Consider the following 25,758-nt stretch of genomic DNA (forward strand, 5'->3'; position numbering starts at 1 on the left):
GTTGAGAGTTTTTAATATTTGAATGAGCGCAGAAATTATAGAGATTCTTAATTATATGCTATTTCACAAATCATGTTTAATAATTAGTTGCAGAAAATTCTTCGAGAGCTGTTAAAATACTGTGAATATATTCTATAAATTTAATCATGACGTGCATAACGGAATGAAATTGCTTTAAAAATTTACAACGAAAGTTTACTCCATAGGTTTTTGTTTGCGTATTATTTTTAAGAGAGTTATTTTTTTTTCAATTGCAATTTTGGTGGACGAAGACTTTTATGTCAAATGGGGTTTTTTAAACGTAAACTAAAACCAAAACTGATTGCGAAGAAAGCAAAAACTTTAAATTAAAAAAGAAAAATCAAAATCGATGGCTGGAAGTTCAAATTCGAATTAGAATTTTTAAAAATATTCTTGACGGATCAAAGTATTTTATTGAAGAGCTGTCGAATAAAATACTTTTGACAATTGACAGTTTCGACAGTTGAGAAGAAAAATGTCATAAAAAGTTACACTACACGAAAAAGTTATACGCACGTAAATATTGTGGACTTTTCCATTTCTATTAAATACACTACAGTAAAATATAAAAAAAAACAGTGAGCATCATCCATTACTAAGAAGTATTTAATAGTTGTATTTCATAATCCATAATAAATGGCGCGAAAATAACGATATCCGCCATTTTAATAATAATATGGCGCGCAAATGGATGTTAAAACAAAAACAGATTAAAAATCCTCTACGTTTCCAATTTCCGTGCGCCTGTGTTCTTCCTTCACAATTGGCTCCTACTTTCCTGTTATTAACGTGAAATATTTTTTTTCCATAAAAATGGCGCCAATTCCTGTTTTTTTTTCTGACTTTTGTTTGTGTTGCAATGACATTCTTCTGCATATTATAGAATTCTGTTTACCTACTACATTGCGTAAAAAACATAATACCTTGCAAATTATTTACTATAGTTAGCAATAAAAATATTTTTTAAATTATCATGAGTGAAGTATTTAATTTATCTAGCAAGTCTTCATTATTTTTTAAATAATTTTAATATTAATTATTATTAACTTACCACGACTGAAATAATTTATTTATGTTTACAAAAATTAACTGTGAATATTTTTAATTCTAATTTTATATTTAAACATTTTTGACACATTTAAAAATCACAATTTAAGAAGAAATGTATAAAAAAACTATATGAATACAAATTAAAAACTAAACTCGTTAGAATGTAAGAGTTGCGTAGAGCCGAATGCCGAAAAAAATCACGTTTGTTGTATGGGAAATATTAATTTTATTTTGTTTTCAGTGTTTGTTGTTATAGCGGCAATAGATATACACAATCTGTGAAAATCTCAGTCTAGCTATAGCGGTTCTTGAGATACAGTCTGGAGACAGACAGACGGACAGACTGCCCTAGTCTGTCCGTCTATCTGTCTCCAGACTGTATCTCAAGAACCGAGAGCGAGATTTTTCTCGTCTCGCTTTTACGAGACGACGACAGAAAATATTATCGGCAATACCGAGACCACATACAGTGCATTGTGCAACCCGAGAGATTGTTTTGGGTCTCGTTAATTTTTTTAATGAGGTTTTTATTCGAAAAATCAGTAAGGGTCTACTTAAAAAACAATATATTTTACAAAATATAAAATCTGGTAACCATCCAAACTGCATTTTATCATATAAATACGCTAGTCATAAAATATTCCTTATTGTCTTTATTATATTATAGAAATAAATCATTATTTACAACTAAGCGAGACGAGACGAGACAACCGGTAACGAGACGAGACCGAGACTTGAACGAGACTCAATTTTTTGAGGATTGACGAGACCGAGACGAGATTATTACTCTCGCTTACACTCGTCTTGTGTGAAGCCCTAGAACAGACAGACGAACGAACGAAGTTTAGTAATAGGGTTCCGTTTTTACCCTTTGGGTACGGAACCCTAAAAACTATACCAATGAAACTACCGGAACTCTACCAAATGCATTTCTTTTTTATATCTTCAATTGAATTAGACAATAATGTGTCACTAAAGAAGTATATTTACGACGAAATACTTCCCACGGTACAATAACTAAATTTCATTCTCATACAAAAACCAGCGTTTCCGACAATTTCAAAAAGAAAATTATATTTAATGACGGATGGCAACTAGAATTTTAATATTTGTTAAAAGAGCTCTATTTGTAATTCTTGCCAAATTTTACCAAGACCCGATTAATAATTTTAAATCCTTTTCCACATAAACAAATTTTCTCTTAATAATATCACTTATAGTTAAGACATAATCTTAGTATTAATTCAATACCTTGGACCTAGGTCTTAGGGAATCTAGAGAATGTTAAATGTCAATTTATGAATATTTATTACGCTATAACTTCAGTGTTAACTAGAGAAGACATTTTCAATTTCCTACAACAGGTACACCAGAGGAAAATATGTCTTCCTAAAGTTAGTTATAAGAAAATTTGCAAGGCCGTTTTTTAATAAGCCACGCAAACAATTATTAATTTGAATTTGAATTAAGTAATTGAAAATAATTTAAAATTCCTATCGCTAAACAATTAACGCTTGCATTATATATATGTAATTTGTAATGTATTTTCGTTTTATAAGATTTTTTAAGCATTCTCATTATATTATCCTATCCAAATCTAAATATATATGTATATGTAACTGCAAGGTGACTGACTGACTGACATAGTGATCTATCAACGCACAGCCCAAACCACTGGACGGATCGGGCTGAAATTTGGCATGCAGGTCGATGTTATGACGTAGGCATTCGCTAAGAAAGGATTTTGATCAATTCTACCCCCAAGTGGATAAAATAGGGGATGAAAGTTTGTATGAAACTTTGTCAATTTTAAACCGATCGGGCTGAGACTTTGATACCTAATTAATAATAATATTTATACTCGTGTTTCGTCCTCAAGATTAGTATCTAAATATTATTTTCTAAAACACAATGTAGTATCGCGTTAAGTGATACCACCTCGCACTATAGTTGAAAGCTGCTGTCAACACCACAGAAAAAAAAAAAAAACTTTATCCCCCACTCCAAACTCAACTTTCCCCAGATTGGAGGCCCGGCTTCATTCGCATTTTAGTGCTCAACCACTTCGCATCTCATTTGGTTTCACGTTTAAATTAAATTAAAATTTAATATAAAATAATAAAAAATGTCTAAAAGGCAAAGTGATGATAATAGTCTCGATTATATAGTTAAAAAGTTGAGAAAATTAGAAAAAGAAATAAAACGTGATCGCTATTACAATAGAAGATCAACATCCAGCTCCAGTTCGTCAAGTAGTTCTTCAAATTCATCGATAGCTTCAATTGGAATCGCACCTGAAAATCTTAACGGTAAGTCATTTAAAAATAAAAATTTAAAAATCATTGCTATAACCAATTCCTTGCATCAGAATAGTCATCAGGACTATATAGATGTAGTGGGTTAACGGTTATTAATATTTTGCATCAGAATAGTCGCATGGGCTATATAGATGTAGAATTATACAAGAGATTTTTATTCCTTGTATTCCAGAAACGGAAGGCAATATACCAGCGGAAATAAATAACCCTTTTCCGATCGAAAACGCTGTTCCGGATGTACCGGAACAGCCCTGTCCGGGAACTTCAACGGATGTTGTTCCCGTGACCGAAAACGTTGCTTCAAATGATGAAAGGCCACAAAACGAGTTAATCGAGATTTTAGGTGAAGACCCGTCAACGGCCGTCACCTACGGGCCTGAAATACATAAAGAAATTGCATCCAGATTTACACACATTTGTACTTCCGGTTTGGACAAAAATAACCGAAAACTTCTAATTGAGAAACATAAGGTCCCAGGCAATTGCACTAACATTGCAGCGCCACGTCTTAATGCTGAAATTAAAGCAGCCCTATCTGATTCAGTGGTCAAACGCGACAAAGCCATCGAATACAGACAAAACCAGATGGCGGCAGCTATTTCGTCGTTAGGATCTATAATGTCCAATATCTTAATTAATAAGTGCGATAACAACGCTTTAATGCGGGATTTAATGGACCTGGGTCGCTTATTATGCGACATACAGCATTCTCAATCGACTGCTAGGCGAAATCTAGCCTTAAACTTCGTTAAAAAGAATTTAAAAGACCACCTAGATTTGACAAAGATTGACAGTTATCTATTTGGCGAAAATTTAGCCGAAACGTTAAAAACTGCTAAAGCAGTTTCGAAGTCTAGTTCGAACCTGAAGGCAGAACAACAAAAACAGATAAAACCTGCACCGACAAGGCATAATTTAAACTGGAAGACGGGGACCTCGGCTCGCAGACAGCCGACGGGCCAAGCACCGCAGCATCAACAGTCTGCCGCTCCGAGGGCTCCACCTCCGAGGCAAGCTGCTCAAACATTCTCGCGGCACTCCAAACAGAGCCGCCGCCAATAGACGAGGTACGTTACGCGGGCAGACTTGCTCGATTTTATAAGCAATGGACGCTCATTACATCTGATCGGTCCGTATTGTCCTGCATTAAAGGATATCAAATCAAATTTAACGAACCAGTTTATCAAAATAGTGTACAAGTTTTTAATTCGCCTTCAATAGAATTACGAGAAGCCGTTGATAGTTTACTGTTAATAGGTGCTATTTCTCGTTGTGAACCTTGTCAAGAACAATTTGTATCCCGTGTCTTTTTAATACCTAAGCCTAATGGAAAAATGAGATTCATTTTAAATTTAAAGAATTTGAACACTTTTATAAATACCCGTCATTTTAAGTTGGAGGATATCCGCACAGTTTTAAAATTAATCTCAAGAAATTGTTATTTAGCTACCCTCGATTTAAAAGATGCCTATTTTTTAATTAATATTCATCCCGATTCACGAAAATATCGTAGATTTTCTGTTGGTCATGAATTATATGAATTCAATGTTTTACCGTTTGGCTTATGTACAGCTCCATATATTTTTACCAAAATTATGAAACCAGTTGTTAAATTCTTACGATCGTGCGGTTTGTTATCTTCTATGTACTTGGATGATTTAATTTTAATTGGGGGTATTTATGAAGAATGTGTCAAAAATGTAGATATTACTCAAAAATTATTAAGACACTTAGGATTTATCATAAATAACGAAAAAAGTGTGATACAGCCATCAACATCTGTAAAGTACTTAGGTTATATTATTGATACCAGTAAATGGTCCTTAAGTCTACCACTAGAGAAAAGAATACGAATTAAATCTGAACTTATTAAAATAAAAAATTAAGCCGTTTTAAAATAAGGACGTTAGCTAAACTTATAGGTTTGTTAGTTTCTGCATGTCCGGCAATAGAATATGGCTGGTTATATACCAAAGAACTCGAAAGATGTAAGTACCTTAATCTAAAAAATAACGAAGATTACGACAAAGTTATGTACCTGCCCAATTCATTATTGCCGGACATAAATTGGTGGATTAATAATATCGATCATTCTTCTCATAAAATCAAAGATGATCAATATCGTCTGGAAATATTCTCTGACGCCTCAACAACGGGGTGGGGCGGGTGTTGTGAGGGCCAAACGGCTAACGGTCGGTGGTCTACTACAGAGCTAAACCTACATATTAATCATCTTGAACTTTTGGCTGCACTTTATTCCCTTAAAATTTTTGCTAAAGAGTACAGGAACTGTCAGGTATTAATGCGTATCGATAATATCACAGCAGTCAGTTATATAAACCGTATGGGCGGTATACAATACCCTCACCTTTCTAGAGTCGCCAAGGACATATGGCAGTGGTGTGAAAACCGTAAAATATTTGTGTTCGCTTCTTATATCAAATCGAGTGAAAATACTATAGCCGATAAAGAATCTAGACGAATTCATCCAGATGTAGAATGGGAACTATCGGTGGATAGTTATACAACGTTGGTGAACACACTTTCATTTTTTCCCCAAATTGATTTATTTGCTACTCGAATTAACAAAAAGTGTAGTAAGTTCGTCTCTTGGCATAGAGATCCAGACGCCTTTGCTATTGATGCCTTTACCTTGGATTGGTCTAAACTAAATTTTTATGCCTTTCCCCCTGTAGCAATGGTTCTTAAAGTATTGAGAAAAATTGTTACAGATAGGGCAAAAGGGATCATAGTTGTACCGGATTGGCCTACACAGCCCTGGTACCCCATGTTTACACAATTGTTGACATCAAAATTAGTGAGAATAGATTCTAATAATTTTATTATACCTAATTCCAGAAACATACACAGCCACCTTACCCTGGTTGCAGGAATTTTATCGGGAAGGCGATGCTGCAAAGAGGTATCCCACAATCCGCAATAGAGATAATGATAGCTTCCCTGTCGGAAAATACACTCAAACAATATGACGTTTGTTTTAAAAAGTGGTATGCATTTTGTCATATTAACTCTGTTGATGTTTACCAACCGTCTATCCCGGTGATATTAAAATTCCTCACGGAAGTTTATAATGATGGGGGGCAGTATGGAACTATTAATAGTTATCGGTCCGCTTTGTCATTAGTTATCCAAAATTTATCAGCTGACGATAGGGTCTCTAGATTTTGTAAAGGTGTTTATAAATTAAAACCACCATTGCCTCGTTACAATTATACATGGGACGTTAGTGTGGTGATTAATTATTTAGCTTCATGGTTTCCTAATCAAAATTTATCCTTAGACCAATTATCTAGAAAATGTGTCACATTGCTTGCTCTAGTAACCGCCCACAGAGTACAAACTATCTCTAAAATAAAAGTAGATGAAATTGTGATTTCTAATAATCAAGTAATTATAAAAATATGTGATTTTATAAAGTCTTCTAAAATAGGTACAAAGCAACCGATTTTGTATTTACCGTTTTTTGATGAACACCCCGAAATTTGTCCAGCTGACACTCTTAAAGTCTATATAGAGAAAACAAAAGATCTGAGAAAGTCAAAAGAACTGTTTATTAGTATTCGCAAACCTCACAAAACGGTTTCCAGCCAAACTATTAGCCGCTGGATAAAATCAACTTTGAAAGATAGTGGAATTGACGTATCTATCTTCTCATCACATAGCACTCGCCATGCTTCTACCTCGATGGCAAAAAAGCTAGGTGTTAATCTCGATGCCATCAGGCAAACTGCAGGATGGAGCGGCAATTCCACTACCTTCGCTAAATTCTATGACAGACCAATAGTAGAGAACCATAATATTGCTCTAGCTAAGTCTTTGTGTTCACTGATTAAATAAAATTTATAATATCTAACTTTAATTTGAACTTAAAGTATAAGAAGTTGTTATAATTAGCTCTTAGAATTTTCTATTTCTGATTGTAATATTTTAATTAAGTTGTGTACTCATATAAAAGGTTTTTTATAAATACCAGTGTGTGATATTTCTTACTCTAAACATCTACATTGTGTTTTAGAAAATAATATTTAGATACTAATCTTGAGGACGAAACACGAGTATAATTAATGATTAAACGAACTTACTTGTACGTGAAGTTCTATCATAATTATACGAAGTGTTTCGTCCGAAGAGATTAGTGATACCCACCCACCCAATACAGCCCTTACATGAGTATAAGAAATATCACAATAATCGTTTATCTCAACTAAATGAAGCCGGGCCTCCAATCTGGGGAAAGTTGAGTTTGGAGTGGGGGATAAAGTTTTTTTTTTTTTTCTGTGGTGTTGACAGCAGCTTTCAACTATAGTGCGAGGTGGTATCACTTAACGCGATACTACATTGTGTTTTAGAAAATAATATTTAGATACTAATCTCTTCGGACGAAACACTTCGTATAATTATGATAGAACTTCACGTACAAGTAAGTTCGTTTAATCATTAATTCTTAACGCGAGCGAAGCCGCGGGCAAAAGCTAGTGGACGTATGGCAAAAAGACTGGGAAAAACTATGTCTTAGTACTTATATAAGATTAGTTTGAAATAATTTAATGTCATACTCAGAGACATTTGATAACTTTAATTTAATGAAGAGTTTGACAGAAAATGTATATAATTATTTATGTTTATTTATTGACTTCAAATAAGTCGTAACTTTTTCTCATATACAGGTTGTTACAAAACTAAGTGGTAATACTTCAGGGTGTGTAATGTGCATGAGTCCCGTGTATATAGTTCATCGTAAAAGTAGCAGCGCTGAAAGAGCAATTTTTTTCACTTTTGTATGGGAAGTGTAGTGACTAGTGACGCTGGGACGCTTGCCCATACAAATCAAAAAAAAATGTTCTTTCAACGCGCCTACTTTCATAGTGAACTCTCTACAAGGAACACATACACATCCTAAAATATTATCACAGATAACAACAAGCCCTGACAACGTTAGGGGGACAAGAAATATCACTTAGTTTTGTTACACCCTGTATAGATTTCTTGAATTTGAAAAATCTTGGAAATATCTTCGTATAAAAAACGTTAAAGCTTTGTTTCTTTTTTCAATGAGTTTTTTTTTTAATTTGCCAATTGCGCAGTACAAGGCAATCATTATTTTTTGCTAGCGTTTAGCAAATGTAAATTTAATTATACACAATTTATACAATACGATGACTTAACAATCATTGTTCTAAAGGCCGAGGTCATCTTTTTGAGTCATCTAGGAATTTAGCTGGTGCATCCGTACCTAACTGCCTAGAAAACCTAGGTCTTACGTAATTATGGAAAATTTAATTTTCTGGAAATGATGTAACGTTTGGTAATTCAAAACTATTAAGTATTAGACGACGTCCGTAACTCCGTTGCGACAAAATTCGTTTGTCGCGCGGGAACCGTGCATTTTTCCGAGATTAAAAGTATCCTATGTCCTTTCCCGGGACTCAAAGTATCTCCATACCAAATTTTATCAAAATCGATTTAGTGGTTTGGGCGTTAAGAGGTAACAAACAGACAGACATACTTTCGCGTTTATAATATTAGTATAGATTGAATTTTCTGGAAAACATGATGTAACGTTTGATAATTCAAAGCTATTAAATATAATGGTTTACGCTTTGTTAAAATTGATTTAAAATTTTATTACTTATGGATTAAATAAGTTACTTAGTTATTTACTTCATAAGTCACTTTAAGGTGACGCCGCGTTAAAGTAAAAAACCGTGTTCGATATGAAACAACATACTCATAGAAAACAAGCAATGGAACAGCAAAAAATGGAAAGGGCGTAGCGACAAAATGGTTTTTGTCGCGTAATTTAAAAACCATAAATACATTTCATATAAGCTATGGGCAAATTAAAGTGTATGCTTGAAACAATCTATGTACAAATTTTGGAAGCTTAAATCACTCTCCTCTGTTGGCAACATAGGAATCCCTTTTTTACAGAGGTCTTTTTGATTGATTATTCTGTGCTATAAAAGTTGACCAATCGTGTTATGCTATGGGTAATTCAAAGACAAAGACATGATGAAGACTGACAATGAACTTCAATTTCTTAGCTTTAGTCATTGCTGAGAAAAATCGATATCGCTACAGCCAAATTATCAAGGCGTCACCTTAACCCATCAAGCCCCATAAGCTCACCGACGAGCGAGACACAATAGAATAACAATAGATTTCCAAGAATCCACGATCGAAGGATTAATTATTAGTAATATTATTACGTATGAGTTCACGTAATTTTAACTTGACTGACTCAACGTATAGAGAACTTTAAAGACTATTTAGTCGTAACTAAGATTTGAAATAGTAACGAAGGGCAGGTAATACTATTGTTGACTATTCTACTCACCTTAACTGTCCTTAGCACCTGCCTCCTAAATCCTAATTTCTCTTCTAGTCTATTTTATTTGACTACTAATGAAATCTATATCTATATATATAAAAATGGATTTTCAATTGTGTTAGTAACGCTAAAACTCGAAAACGGCTAAACGGATTGGGCTGATTTTAGTCTTAAAATATTCGTAGAAGTCCAGGGAAGGTTTTAAAGTGACACGAAGTTCACCGGGACAGCTAGTCTGAAATAATTGGGAGTTCGGTAAGTTTTTTTGACTAAACCAAATTACCTCTATGACTTATGCAACTACAAAATATATTTGCCAGTACTCCAAACCTACTTATGACTACTCCAAACGACTATGCAAGATTATCTACTCTAAACTAAGACTAATCTCGATACTATTGACTACCAAAAACTTCAAATGGGTTCTTTCGGTTACTCCAATCATCATATCAGCCTATAGTCGTCCACTGCTGGACATAGGCCTCTCTCAATGAACGCCAAGATGACCGATCTCCTGCTACTCGCATCCAACATGGGCCTGCAACTAAGCGGAGATCGTCGTCCCACCTAGTTGGAGGTCGACCTACACCCCGATTTCCCAGCCTTGGTCTCCATTCCAGAGTAAGTTTACTCCAGCGATCGTCCGTTCTTCGAGCTACGTGACCAGCCCAGTTCCACTTCAGCGTACTGATTCTCTGCACTATGTCGGTGACTTTAGTTCTTTGACGAATTGTTTCATTTCGAAGCTTATCCGCCAAAGAAACTCCGAGCATAGTGCGTTCCATAGCACGCTGAGCGACGGAAAACTTACGAGCTAGCCCTGCTGTAAAAGGCCAGGTTTCCGCCCCGTAGGTCATAACGGGAAGCTACTCCAATACTTTTCATGAATAATCCAAAACTACTTCTCAGAACTTATCCAGTATTTTTTTTTTATGAAATAAGGGGGCAAACGAGCAAACGGGTCACCTGATGGAAAGCAACTTCCGTCGCCCATGGACACTCGCAGCATCAGAAGAGCTGCAGGTGCGTTGCCGGCCTTTTAAGAGGGAATAGGGTAATAGGGAAGGATAGGGATGGGAAGGGAAGGGAATAGGGAAGGGTAGGGAAGGGAATAGGGTAGGGGATTGGGCCTCCGGTAAACTCACTCACTCGGCGAAACACAGCGAAAGCGCTGTTTCACGCCAGTTTTCTGTGATCTACTCTAAACTAAGACTAATCTCGACTGCCATTGACTACCAAAAACTTCAAATGGGATCTTTCGGTTACTCCAATACTTTTCATGAATAATCCAAATTACTACTTCTCAGAACTTATCCAGTATCCACTATCCACAATCTTACTCCACTCGCCATAGTTCCTGGGCCCAATCCTATAACCAAACCTATTCTTTACATAAACATCCAATGCCACGGGTTCCCTGGATGAGATCGCTTATGGCGCTAACCCAACAAACAAAAAAGTCTTGTAGTGGCTTATATTGCCAAAAATAATATTCTTATAAATATTCGTATTAACGCTAATAACTGATAAGGGTGCGTTTGGGCACAATTTTTAAAGACTAGAGATCGCCCAATGGTCGAAATTCGACCGTACCTATATTTTGTAAAAATATTGACTTTATCTTTTTTTTTTTCAACTCTTGTCTCTGGTACTTAGCTGATCTCAGACTGGCCGTGTAAGCATTGTCTAATAATATCTTAGATTCAATAAAAAAAACTATAATCCATTTTCAATTTGTCAATTTGTTGTCAACAGACTTCAAACATAAATAAAAGAGTATAATTCGTATGTATAGGCTTGTCACTCAAAAATCTGTCATTTCTCATGTGTGTGTGTTGTAGTGTGTGTAATTTTTTGTTTGTTAAAAAAATGTATGATAAAAGCATAATTTCAAAATAATATTAGTTCGATGCACTCCTTCACCATATAAACTATAACTGTGCAAAATTCTATGCACCTACGTTTCCCCATTTTTCGTAAAAAGGGTTACAAAGATTTTCGTTCGCGTATTAATATTATGATAATGACCTTATACCCTCCTTATAGTTGCTTAATTGTCCGCTTTTTTTCTTTATACGTGTTATATAATGACAAAGAACAAGGTATTTGCCCATATTTTTCTGTAATTTGTTAATTTAATCGAACTACTTATAAAGAGCTTTATCTATCTATTCTACTCCTATTTAACCTAACTATTACTATTCTAAACGAACTGTTTATGTCTAATTTATACATTTTTCATTTATTCCATTTTAAATTAATCCAAACCTTTTGTCTCTTGACTATCCATAAGTAAGTACTCCAAATCACTAGTGTGAAGTTCTGAAGAATCTGAACATATCCATTTTCCACTTAACTACTCCAAACCTACTCATGACTACTGCAAACTACGCATCACTACTTCAAACCTATCCACTACCTCCAAACCTACTCACGACTACTCTAAACTCACTCATGAACACTCCGAACCTACTTATGACTACTCTAAACCTACTCATGTCTACTCCAAACCTACTCATGACTGCACCAAACCTACTTAAGACTACGCCAAACTTACTCATAATTGCTCCAAACCTACTCATAACTGCTTCAAACCTACTCAACTACTCCAAACCCACTCATAACTACTCCTCCACTCACCGTAGCCCCAGCCGCATGCTCCTCAGCACCGTCCACGTAGAAGTAGCATCTGTCCGTCGGCTTCCTGTCTGCCGGTTCCTCCTCCACCTTCAGCTGCGTCGCCGGCCTCTTGATCAGGCTCTCCAGGATCACCTCTCGTTTCTCATAACTACTCCAAACCTACTCATGACTACTCCACGCCTACTTATAACTATACCAAGCCTACTCATGAGTCATGACTATTCCAAACCTACTTAATAACTCCAAACCTTTTCATAACTACTCCAAGCCTAATCATGACTACTCGAAACCTACTCATAACTACTCCAAACCTTTTCACGACTACTCCAAACCTACTTTCTCCTCCACTCACCGTAGCCCCAGCCGCCTGCTCCTCAGCACCGTCCACGCAGAAGTAGCACCTGTCCGCCGGCTTCCAGTCTGCCGGTTCCTCCTCCACCTTCGGCTGCGTCGCCGGCCTCTTGATGAGGCTCTCCAGGATCGTCTCTCGCTTCTCCTCCTCCACTCCCTTCTCGTTGTCTGGCGCGTTTATCTGCTCTATGGTCTTTATTTTGAGCCCTGGCGGGGGTAGCGTGGGGTCGTCGTCGCTGGAGTCCTCTGCCCTCGGCATCAGCCCGTCCTGGTATAACTTCCATTTCGTTCGACCCATCAACTCCTCGGCTACGCGTTCTAGACCTGCAAGAGACAAGTTGACATTTAGTTTTAAGAGTTAATAGACATAATAGTAGGCTTAGTACGGTCACCATAGTAGCTGTTTCTTTTTTTAATAAAAATAAAGGGGGCAAACGTGTCACCTGATGGAAAGCAACTACCGTCACCTATGGACACTCGCAACATTAGAAGAGCTGCAGTTATTTTTTTTTTAATCCGCAATTTTAAAATCTGTCAGTATGTCGATTCTTTATCGTTTTTAATGTTGTTATGCTGAGCCTGCAGAAGCGACTACTTAAGACGCGAAAATTTTGGGACGCTAAAGTTTTGATTATGAACAGACAATAGACAGTAGAATAATATTAATAAAATAAGAAATAATACTTTCACATTTTCAATATAATCAAACATAAAATATGACCTTATATTATGTTATTTGCAGTTTAAATATTTCTATAACAAATAACTGCAGTTAGAAAAATATGTCACAGGTGCAAAGTTCAGTGACTTCAACTGAGGTAATACACGTTTAGATAACTTATTAATTAAAATTCAAACTAAATGAAGACATTAGCAGTTAGCACCACCTGTCACACATGTGTCTAACATCTGCAGATCGGTTAAAAAATAGAAAAGGCAAAGCACGAATAGGCAAACATGCCTTACGTGTATCATGATGGACCAATAAAACGAATATTCGTCTATGTCCATCGCAATAATAGACACTTTCGCAATAGCTATGTCCACACTGTGCCTTTGTTCATCAAGGGCATGCGTTATAGCGCAGTCAACAGCGTACGTGAGGCATGCCCGTGACACATGCGCTCTGACCGTATCCAAAATATTCGCTTTCTTCTTTTTTTTTTTAAATTTCTTATGACCAAATAAGCCGCACATATTCCACCCAGTAAAATGTTCTTGTCGCATACTCCTATTTATGATCATACAGGGAACTGTAAAAAAAGTTTCAGGGTGGTACAAATCATTTGGCGAAAAAAAAATTTACACCTTTGCAGTGGTATGGCGGCCATTGGGACCTGTCGGAAAAGTATGGCAAGGTGATTTTCGTGAATGGCTACTCGACGATGATTAGCTATGCAAAAATTTGCCGGGTACAAAAGGTTCAATTTTTTTATTAAAATTAATGTATTCGCGTCGGCGGGCTGTAAGCCGCACCCGAGAAGTATGGCATTACGCTACCGCCTACTTATTTTTTTCGACTATCTAAAAATACAAGCATTTTTGTGGAACAAATAGTTCGACAGTCGTTATTTATCCGACGCGTTTGGGCTGCCGGTGCGAGCGCTATGCCCATCATTTTCCTATTTGCCTTTACGTAATTATACCCCTGTAGAACCGCCAGCCTGGTACAAATGACCAAGAATTTTGTGTCACCATCTCCAGGCCTATGACGCATGTAATTATTGAATGCGCCAATATGAAAGTTGATGACGAAAATTGAAGATAAAAGTGCACAGTGTTGACATAGCTATTAGCTATGTCCACACTATGCAATTTCATCTTCAATTTTCGTCATCATCTTTTTATTCAACTTTCGTTTGGCATATTCAATAATTGAATGCGTCAAAATCCACCCGCGTTGGAAAGAAAAGTGTCATAGCGTCGCGGGCATGCCTCACGTGCAATGTTGACTGCGCTATAACACATGCCCTTGATGAACATAAAAGGCACAGCGTGGACAAAGCTAATGATGGGAGTTACGTTTCCTTAGTTTTTATTAATCGTAGCATTTAAGTAATTAATATTCGTCCCTGAGTGCGGCGTAGAGCCTACGTAGAGGTTCGTAGCACTCCGTAGCTAAATATTTTTGTTAAGAGGAGTCCACACCGCCCTTTTTTCCATACAAACGTTGTCCCCTGTTTCCTCCCTGGATAATGCTAGTAGAGGTATAATTTTTTTCCTGAATATCTACGACCACTAATACGATGTCCCTATGTTTTCTTTTTTTTCATAATTTAATTATTAAATAAGATATGAACGTTCAAAAACCCAAAAAAATGGCCAGATTTTCCGCTGTGTTCAAACGTCCAGAAAACAGATTTGGCTAGATTATACAAAAAAAAGCAAAACATAGGAACGCAGCTCAAGCCTTTTTTTAATCTTTAATGAAAAAAGTACTTAAATCGGTTAAGTTTTGGAGAAGGAATCAGGTAAGGGAGACAGCTATAGATATTACACGTGCTTTTTTTTCATTTCTCTAGCCCCTGGTGTATCCTCTTAAGTTTACGCGAAATGCGAATGAAAAAATATGTAATAAACATATTTTTTAGGTTTTAAATAATTTAAGCAATGTAGAAATCTATCAGCCTTGTACTAATATGTATTCTGTGCCTCATCCACGGCCGGAAAGCACCCGAAACGTAAATAACAGAAGTGCTTTGCGACAAAATCCGTAAATTTTACGTGAGAGAGCCATGCTTCGGCACGAATGGGCCGGCTCGACCGGAGAAATACCACGTTCTCACAGAAAACCGGCGTGAAACAGCGCTTGCGCTGTGTTTCGCCGAGTGAGTGAGTTTACCGGAGGCCCAATCCCCTACCCTATTTCCTTCCCTACCCACCCCCTATTCCCTTCCCTTCCCATCCCTACCCTCCCCTATTACCCTATTCCCTCTTAAAAGGCGGGCAACGCACTTGCAGCTCTTCTGATGCTGCGAGTGTCCATGGGCGACGGAAGTTGCTTTCCATCAGGTGACCCGTTTGCTCGTTTGCCCCCTTATTTCATAAAAAAAAATAGCTTTGTCCACACTGTGCCTTTTTCCATTCGTCAAGGGCATGCGTTAAAGCGTAGTCAACAGCGAACGTGAGGCATGCCCGCGACGCATGCCCTTTGACCGTATCCAAAAAAACAAAAATAATGACAATGTTGGCATTGCGTTCGTTGACGCATTCAATTATTGTATGCGCCAAAACGAAAGTTGTATGAAAGAAGATGACGAAAATCGAAGACGAAAGCGCATGGTGTGGACAGGGACATAGCTAAAATATATTAGCCAGTGTCCAAAAATGTTTTATCATTATAGGACACTGGCTTATATTTTTGTTATCAGCATATTATGATTTTTTTATTCAAACGCCGTTATTAAAATGAAATAAGTGAAATATATTTCACGAGCTTTTGCCCGCGGCTTCGCTCGCGTTAAGAAGTATTATTATATTATACAAACTTTCATCCCCTACTTGAACCCTTTGGGGGTGAAATTGATCAATATCCTTTCTTAGCGGATGCCTACGTCATAACATCTACCTGCATGCCAAATTTCAGCTCGATCGGTCCAGTGGTTTGGGCTGTGCGTTGATAGATCACTATGTCAATCAGTCAGTCAGTCACCTTTGAGTTTAATATAATAAACGAGCTTTTGCCCGCGGCTTCGCTCGCGTTAAGAAGTATTATTATATACAAAGTTTCATCCCCTATTTGAACCCCTTGGGGTTGGAATTTATCAAAATCCTTTCTTAGCGGGTGCCTACGTCATAACATCTACCTGCATGCCAAATTTCAGCTCGATCGGTCCAGTGGTTTGGGCTGTGCGTTGATAGATCACTATGTCAATCAGTCAGTCAGTCACCTTTGAGTTTAATATAATAAACGAGCTTTTACCCGCGGCTTCGCTCGCGTTAAGAAGTATTATTATATACAAAGTTTCATCCCCTATTTGAACCCCTTGGGGTTGGAATTTATCAAAATCCTTTCTTAGCGGGTGCCTACGTCATAACATCTACCTGCATGCCAAATTTCAGCTCGATCGGTCCAGTGGTTTAGGCTGTGCGTTGATAGATCACTATGTCAATCAGTCAGTCAGTCACCTTATGGAATAACACTTTATGGAAAGTCAACGATGCCTACCACTGGTTTCAACTTGTAAACTCATTTATATCCAATAATTATACATGGGCAATATTATAATTATAAAGCAGTATTATAATTATTAGCAGTCGTTAGGTGTTACAAAGTAAGTCAAATTATTAACTTTTTACAATAAAGTAGATGACGGCCGTAACTCCGTTGCGCTAAAATTCATTTATCGCGCGGGAACCCTACATTTCTCCGGGATAAAGAGTATCCTATGTCCTTTCCCGGGACTCAAAGTATCTCCATGCCAAATTTGAGCAAAATTGGTTCAGCAGTTTGGGCGTGAAGAGGTAACAGAGACAGATAGACATACAGGCATTCATATTATAGTATAATTGGATATCATAGCAGTATTATCAGTCGTTATTACAAAGTAACTTCAATTATTCACTTTTTATAACGAATGGTGTAAAAACGTTGGCTTCTAATTACTCGTCGCGTATTCGATAAGGCGTGAAGATAGATTCGAAACCATCATCAAAAGTATACTTAAGAGACTGATAATACCAAGATAGGTGACGGTGGCCGGTTGAAACCAGGCCAGTTACGCAGGAGTAATTTTATAGTGCCCATATGTGTGCGCAGCACAAATTAGTACTCCATCTTCCTTTACTCTCATAGCCCAGTGGGACGGACGACCGACACGACTGGCGAGAGATCAGGCGCAGGACTTTTAGATGCCCATCCGACGCATGGATCATCTTGTCAGACAATCAGGTGATCAGCCTGCATCCTAACCAAACTTGGACATAACATGTTTCCAACGTGGGATTCGAACCCAGGACCTCCGAATCAAGAGCCACGCCCTAAACCACGGAGGTTGCACTTCCTCATATACCCATAAACCCTAGCAAACCGCGAATTTTTGACTTCTTTACTGTGCTCGATTTTCTAGTACTTTGGTACATTAACTACTAAGTTAGCTGTTTCTAAGTAGAGAGGTTATTGGCATTAGTAATTAGTAGTAAGCTTGAGTGACCCCGGGCTTATTATTACGCGAATACCGCGAAAAACACGGGCTTAGGTTTATTCTGTGAGAAGTCTTTCCAACGAGTCGGTAAAAATTGTATTTTGTCAAGTTATGTGCCTCTTATAGTTTTGTCTATAGTGTTATATAGAGCGCGGCTCTTGACTCGGAGGTCGTGGGTTCGATTCCCGCGTTGGAAACATGACGTTATTTCCAAGTTTGGTTAGGACAATGCAGGCTGATCATCTAATTGTCTGACAAGTAAGATGATCCATGCGTCGGATGGGCATGTAAAAAGTCGATCCTGCGCCTGGTCACTCGCCGGTCGTTTCGGTCTTCGGTCCCACTGGGTTATGAGAGTAAAGGAATAGAGAGTGCCCTTGTGTACTGCGCACACACTTGGGCACTATAAAATTACTCCTGCGTAGCTGGCCTGGTTTCAATGAAACCAGCCACCGTCACCGAAAACCGGTGTGGGAGCTATTATTATTATATAGTATTACTGTGATAATAATAATAATTCTTTATTTTTCCTCACAAACAATCTTAATCTAGATAACATTATTAATCGGCACAGTACATACATAGGTATGCGAGGAGCTGCGGGGCCAAAATGGTCGCTTTGGAGAATCATTTTATGAATCATAATATGATTTTTTTTAAATCGCAAAATGCAAGTCTGCTAGCAATTCATGTCTGGTAATTCGTACTAATTTGACATTTGTGAGTTTGACAGTTTTGACAATACATTTGCTGAATTGATTGAGAGGAATTGCTAAATGTGACCATCTTAGCCCCGCCGCTGGTGTTTGTCCCAGAAGCCGGTGATACGAAAAATAGTGATTTTACAGAAGAGTGTGCATTGACGGTACGCCCATACAATCAAATGGCTGAGCAACACTCCAAAGACGTACGTTTGCATACTCAAAACGAAAAATTAGGAGGCAAACGAGCAAACCCGGTCACCTGATAAACGAGTACCGTGTCCCATGGACACTCGCAACATCAGAAGAACTGCAGGTGCGTTGCCGGTCTTTTAAGAGGGCATACGCTTCTCGAAGGCTTGCAGGTCGTAAGGCCCGGAAATGCTGGCGACAGTTCGTTCCAGATTTGTGCGTGGCAGAAAGTTACGCGAAAAACACACGGTGGAAGACTGTCACTCATCAAGGTGACGAGGATGGTATATTTTTCGCGTGGAACGATGGCGAAATGTTGCAGGAGGTATTCCGAACAATTCCTCAGAGCACTCCCCGTGATACAACAAATAGAGGATGCAGAGTGAAGGTTCGCGCTCACTTTGTCGGCGTGTGCCGGGGCTTGCCGGGGCTTGCCGGGGCGGATCGGGGCTCAGCGCAGCGCAAAATGCGTTTTAGCACACTATTGCCGGGCCGGGCCGCATCGCATTGACGGATTTTGAGTACTTTGGATAGCTCCAGTGTGACCACTCTTAAATCACTCGTGACTCGATATATCAAAAACGTTGCTATATTCTACTAAAATCTACTAGACCGTGTTTTAGATTCTACCGAAAATCTACCTTTATTAATCAATGTATTCTACATGGTTTAAACTAAAATAAAACTAAAATGTGTATATGGACTGTCTTCATTATGCATTTTAATTTTTTTATATTATTTGTTATATAATATCGATCTTCTATTAAAATTTACAAAACATTTTGGACTACTAAATCGTCATTCATTTGACCTCAAATCTACCAAAAAGTGGAAATCTATGTGAAGTGTGGTCACACTGTTACCGTGGCGCAGCGGGTTTGTCGGGCCTTGCCGGGCCTTGTCGCAATGACGGAAATCGCCGCCCCGACACAGTGTGTGATACGCGCATCCGCTTCCATACAAATTGTATGGAGGCGGATTTTTGCGATGAGCCCCGGCACGCTGAGCCCCGGCACGGCCCGTCTCAATGGGCTCACTCCTTGAAGCCACATCTGTGCGCCTAGCATACGCCAACGATAAAATTTTGTCTACATGTTTTTTCGATGTTTGATGGTTTGTCTCTTCATCTCTATTGACCCTAACATGACATACATTTTTTCTCGTGTAGATCTGTCGTCAAAATTAGCGAACACTAACATGAAATTTTGTCGAGATTTTGACAGTATGAGAAGAGTAGTTTTAAACTACACTCGTGTGTTGAGTGGGATAGTATCTCGTTGGACGCATGCTAGACGCACTCGGCGTAATTCCAAGGCCGCAAGTCCAGCCATCCATTTTTAACTGCTGACTAAAAAGTGGGTATTTATGAGTTTGACGTGTCTGTTTGTCGCTGTATGTGTGTATGTCCGTGGCGTTATTTTAGTTTCTATAACCACTAGATGACGCCCGCAACTCCGTTGCGCCAAAATTCGTTTATCGCGCGGGAACCGTACATTTTTCCGGGATAAAAAGTATCCTATGTCCTTTCCCGGGACTCAAAGTATCTCCATACCTTCACCAAAATCGTCTCAGCGGTTTGGGCGTGAAGAGGTAACAGATAGATGGATAGACAGACAGACACACTTTCGCATTTATAATATTAGTATATTACATTTGTGTGTTTCACATGAAATATCTAAAACAAAGCAGCGATCACACTGTTGATTGGCAAATGTGATCAAGCAAGGTCAACTGACTCATAGGTCGCGTGTGCAAGACATAAGCGGTAGCTTATGACTTGCAATTTTTTGCTGTCAACAATTTGCTGTCAAAAATTGCCATCAGATTCTGGTAGACCTATAAGTTACCTCTTTGTAACATGAAATTATTGAATATGACAATTAAGTCAACGTCCAAGTCTGTTCGCTGTGAGCGTTCTAAGTTTTTTATTTTCAATAATTCATAGGATAGGAATAGGAAAACAAAATAGCCTAAGCCGTTGGCTGGATAGTGGATAGCCATCTATCTAGCTGAATCTCTTCTTTCTGAAAAAAGGTTAAGACTTAAAAGTAAGTTTTCAATAAATTTTTTATGAAATAAAGGGGGCAAACGAGCAAACGGGTCACCTGATGGAAAGCAACTTCCGTCGCTCATGGACACTCGCAGCATCAGAAGAGCTGCAGGTGCGTTGCCGGCCTTTTAAGAGGGAATTGGGTAATGGGGGACTATAACTCACTCGGCGAAACACAGCGCAAGAGCTGTTTCACGCCGGTTTTCTGTGAGCCCGTGGTATTTCTCCGGCTGAGCCGGCCCATTCGTGCCGAAGCATGGCTCTCCCACGTCAATAACATTTACAGGCATACTTACTATAACGTTCAGACCGGTGCGACCACAAAAAACATTAGGGTCGCCATTTACCAGTTTCGTTACATGTTACAATTAATCTGTTGCGCAATTGCGTTTTTTCTACATTTATGGTGTTTAATTGGTGTATGATGGATCACGACGACCTTCGAGCCAATGCGGTCCAATTAGTCTGTGCAGGCGCACCCAGTGAGTCTTGGCGATCTGAGAGCTACTTAATTTGGAACAGAGTCTGAGGTTGATATTAAAAATGTAGGCTGACAATGAAGTATTGAGCTATTTTTAACTGCCTTCGAAAAGGATATTTCTTTCTCAATGTGATCTGATCATTTATCTATTTACATAAATCGATTTTGATGAGGTATTTCTTGGAAAGATGACATATTTTTATGATAAAGAAATTCTGTTTGAAGTATGTATCTTTTAAAATTATTTTCTTAACCTATGCTGTATCACTGCTGGGATAAGTCTCCAAGGCCTTCCATTTTACTCGCTCCTGCGACACCGTTGTCCAGACTAGCTGGTACGCTTGTAACTATTTTCTATTACCTACTACTAACTGCCGCACTCAAAAAAATAATTATTCAATTTTAATTTTCTGAAGATTTTGACACAAACTACGTACATTTTCTCTTAAACTTTTTTTAAGTAATTATAAGTAGGTATGTCTACCAGAATCTGATGGCAAAATGTGAGAAAGTAAATTGACTTTAGCAATGCCGGGGTAATAGGAATAAAACATTTTCATCCTTTTTTATTCCTTTAGCGGCTTATTATGTGTGTGAAACATGCAAATATAAAAAATATCCAATGATCAAGGATATTTTTTTTAAACCTGGTAGACCTATAATCAAAAACATTAAATAAATCTAAGAATAGCCAATATTTCTCCAGTGCGTTCTTTGACTCCCCCGTCTCAACAACATAATAATTGTTCAGTGCATTTCTGCCTTGGCTATCCGCCTCAGCTTGTGCCTCACACCGCGTGATTCAACACGGAAACAAACGTGTCCTTGTATGGTCCTTCTCCGATTCGCTATATTCCCAGCGATTCCGCGCGTGTCTAGCATATCTAGCGTACCTAGCTGCTATGATGAAACCTAATTGTTGCAAATAGATTAAACTTAGAGACACAACGTGACGTAATGTAGATATAATTTTCAACAGGAGATTTGGTAAGTCTGTCAATTTAGTGTATCTTCTTGTTAATACTTCACAAGATATACACTAATTTAAATAAGCCATTCAATACAGAACAGAAACTGAAATTCAGGACGATAAACTGAACAGCAGTTGAGATTTTAACGGCATTTTTAAATTAATTCAAATCATGACTTTTGTCAAAATGGCTGTGTTTAAATTTCAAAAAAAGTGTTATCGCTGTCCACTGCTGAAGGCCTACCCTAACGAGCGCCCATCTCTATCTCGGGCAGCCCTCATCCATCCACTGTGACCTTCTTCAAGTCGGTCCATTGAGCTGCAGAAGTTTGCCTAATGGAGATCTCTACTCTAACACTTATCTGCTCCTTCTTTTTGCAGATAATATGGCTGTCTTCCACTTCAACGTGCTAATTCTATGAGCAATGTCAGTTGCTGTTGTAGTCTGTCAAAAATATTTATCGATATAATATTATCGATAAAATCTCGTCACTACGCTACGCATTATAAGGTATGCCGTATGATGAAAAAAGTAAGCATAATCTTTAACAAGACTTTATAAGAACTGTTTATGATATAAACTCTCAGTTTTTTTAATACAATAAACGATTACAAGTAATAAATAAACGGAAATCCTCTACAGAGCTATTTAAATAAAAAAAATATAACTATAATTCCAACACTTAAATATTATTGCAGCAATAAAACAATTACGTTAACATATGTTCTATTAAATTTAAAAATATTTTGTAGGTCAATGGCATAATGGCAAAAATGCACAGCCGACGAGAAAATAAAAAGAAGAAGAAGACTGACGTTGATTGACATGCAAAAGGTTTTGCGGCGGCAAAGAAATGGAAGACGTTTTTGTGTCTATGGTATTATACGTCATAATTGGTGTGTAATACGGTGGAATACTAATTTTGTGTAAATTAGGCAATTACCTTTAGTTTAGCACAAAATTCTAAGTAATTATTAAAGCTCAGGGCAATTTTGTTAATTAGGCTAGGTACTTTTAATGTGAGCAGCTGTAGTGATGTGAAATTATTGCTGTATTTTTTTATTATATTGCCAGGTTCTTTTTTCAAGTTTTTTGTCAGTCGGTTTTTTTTTGCCATGTGACAAGGACATTTCAAAGTTGTCTTAGTTTCCAATATTGCAGACAAAGACATGTATTTAGACTTTGTTTAGGTTTTGGCTTTGTAAATATTTTAATTTAGATAGAGAATAATTTTAGCTGGATCTCATATTGATGTTGATGTACATATCTGAGTTTACTTTTTCATCTTTCAATATTAGCAATAATTTTCGGAGGCTTGTTAATCCGATTAATTATTAAAATGTAATTATACTTTCATTATGTAACGTGAAGTTGGTGAACGAATTATCGAAGTATTTAGTTATTTTTTACCTGTGGTGACTAGAATGCAACCGGTCTCTTTCTTGACCTTTCATGTCACAATAAAAAAACAATTATTTCTGTCATCGTGGCCGACAATAACAATATTTGTCTCTAGAATTGAGGGGCCGATGCGATTCTCGCAACGAATAATCTATACCCAGTATCGATTGTTCATTCGAAATAATTTAATCGTTCATTTAAAAGCATATTCTTGAGAAATTCACATAAAATGTCTAACCATATATGACTGAGTAATTATAATGGCGGAAAGGTTACGATGCCCGCGTTCGATGCGAGCCATTTGAATGAGGAATTAGAATAAGATGGCAAAAAAATATAAGCATTAGAAAGAGGAGAGCGGTGCGTGCGAAAGGGACGGAGGACGAGGGCGGCCCGCGATTGGCTGACCGCTTTTTATGCCTTAGTTCCCCTAATCTTCGTTTCGAACAACATCTGCTACGCTAATGTTTATTCGAAACGGCACTTTAAATTTATCGCATTACGACCTAATTTGCAACCGCCGCGCGGGGTCTTCTGCAATTTTTCTCTATCGGCCGGTCGTTGCACGCAATTTGTTATTTTAATTTTTAATACATCTCCTATACCTTATAAGGTCAGCGTTGGGCCCCGCGGTTACAATGTAACGTTTTCATTACCTCATTGGTCGGCAGATGGGAACTTGTGGTTTTGACGCTTATGTGAATAAAAAACCGGATTGGTGACATTTTATGTGTTGGTTATATCAATTTATTACCTAAGTTATCATGGAGATCGTTTATTTAAATTTGAATAGCTGTGAGACACGCGATGTACAATTTTTAACAATAATATTCGGTTGAACATTGAGTGTTAAAAAGGTCATTAAAAGTGTTCGCCCTAACTCGAAAATACAAAAGAAACGTGTTTATGATACTAAAAATGTCTGTTCCTACATAGATACGGACTTAGGAGTTTACCTAATTTCTCTTCTACGTTAAATTAAAATATAATCAAAGATAAAAAAATCGATAGTTTACAACTTGTCTAAACTAAATTCTCTATCGATACTACCGTGGTCTATGGTACATCACTATTAACGATATGCCAAATGGACAGATGCGTGATAAAAAACAGGACGCGCGTAAAAAGCGAGATGCAAGATAGGTGCGTTCTATTTATGTCGCGAGCCGCGGCCCGTTCCAAATTTAAATATTGCACTGTCAAAAAGAACGAGTACTTGAATTATTTAAAAATGTTTGGTAAATTTATGCTCAGTTTCTGATGTTTTGTCTGTTACCTCTTACGCCCAAACCGCTGAACCGATTATGCTGAGATTTGGTATGGAGATACGTTGAGTCCCGGGAAAGGACATAGCATACATTTTATCCCGGAAAAATGTACGGTTCTCGCGCGATAAACGAATTTTGGCGCAACGGAGTTGCGAGCGTCGTCGATAGTAGCATTATAAAGTAGCTGGTATATGAGTAATCATACTCTTTATATAAAACAGTACACCCTACCGCATTGAAATACATTAGGTAGACTTAGTACAATACAAAAGTAGATAAAAAATTATAACTAGAAATGATTTTAACAAGTTCTGAATTAAAAAAAAACTTCAAAGAACGCCGACATTTCCCAGCGTTGAAAACTAAAGCATTAAATTCGTATCGTTGAAACAACAAAAAACACAAAAAACCACTCAAACAAACAAACAAAATTTACACGTATTTTTCAATCAAGAAAAAATTAATATTTCATGAGGTTTTGAGCAAAAAGAATCGAATCGTGTGTGGTACACGATTAAGAGCGAATGTATCGATAAATCAATCGATAGTGTTCGCAGCACTAGCCGATCACCGCTGACGCGTGACTACCGTTTTCGGTAGGGATGTGCCAGTATCGATGGTTTTTATCGATAGTTTTTATCGATTTTTTATCAATGAACCGTAACTTTATGGTCGATAAACTTAGAATGCTATTTATTTTGTTAACGTTATTGTAAATTATTAGTTTTTCTAGCACTCTTTCGCTGTAAATGGTTTATTCGCACTTGTTTTATGACAGGAAAATATCTTTTCGCAAACTTTTTTGGCGACGGTACCCT

General features: G+C 37.5%; 1 protein-coding gene across 2 annotated transcripts in view; it reads right to left on the reverse strand.

Annotated features, from left to right (window-relative positions):
• The window catches only part of LOC121737528 (mushroom body large-type Kenyon cell-specific protein 1), a 193,579-nt gene that overhangs the window by 27,151 nt on the left and 140,670 nt on the right, over nt 1-25,758 (reverse strand). For both annotated transcript variants that reach the window (XM_042129183.1, XM_042129182.1), the window contains exon 3: nt 12,734-13,056. In XM_042129183.1, coding sequence (XP_041985117.1) covers nt 12,734-13,056 — 323 coding nt within the window. The remainder of the gene's footprint in view (nt 1-12,733; nt 13,057-25,758) is intronic.

The sequence above is a fragment of the Aricia agestis genome, chromosome 21 (genome assembly GCF_905147365.1).
Source record: "Aricia agestis chromosome 21, ilAriAges1.1, whole genome shotgun sequence".
Classification (NCBI taxonomy): domain Eukaryota; kingdom Metazoa; phylum Arthropoda; class Insecta; order Lepidoptera; family Lycaenidae; genus Aricia; species Aricia agestis.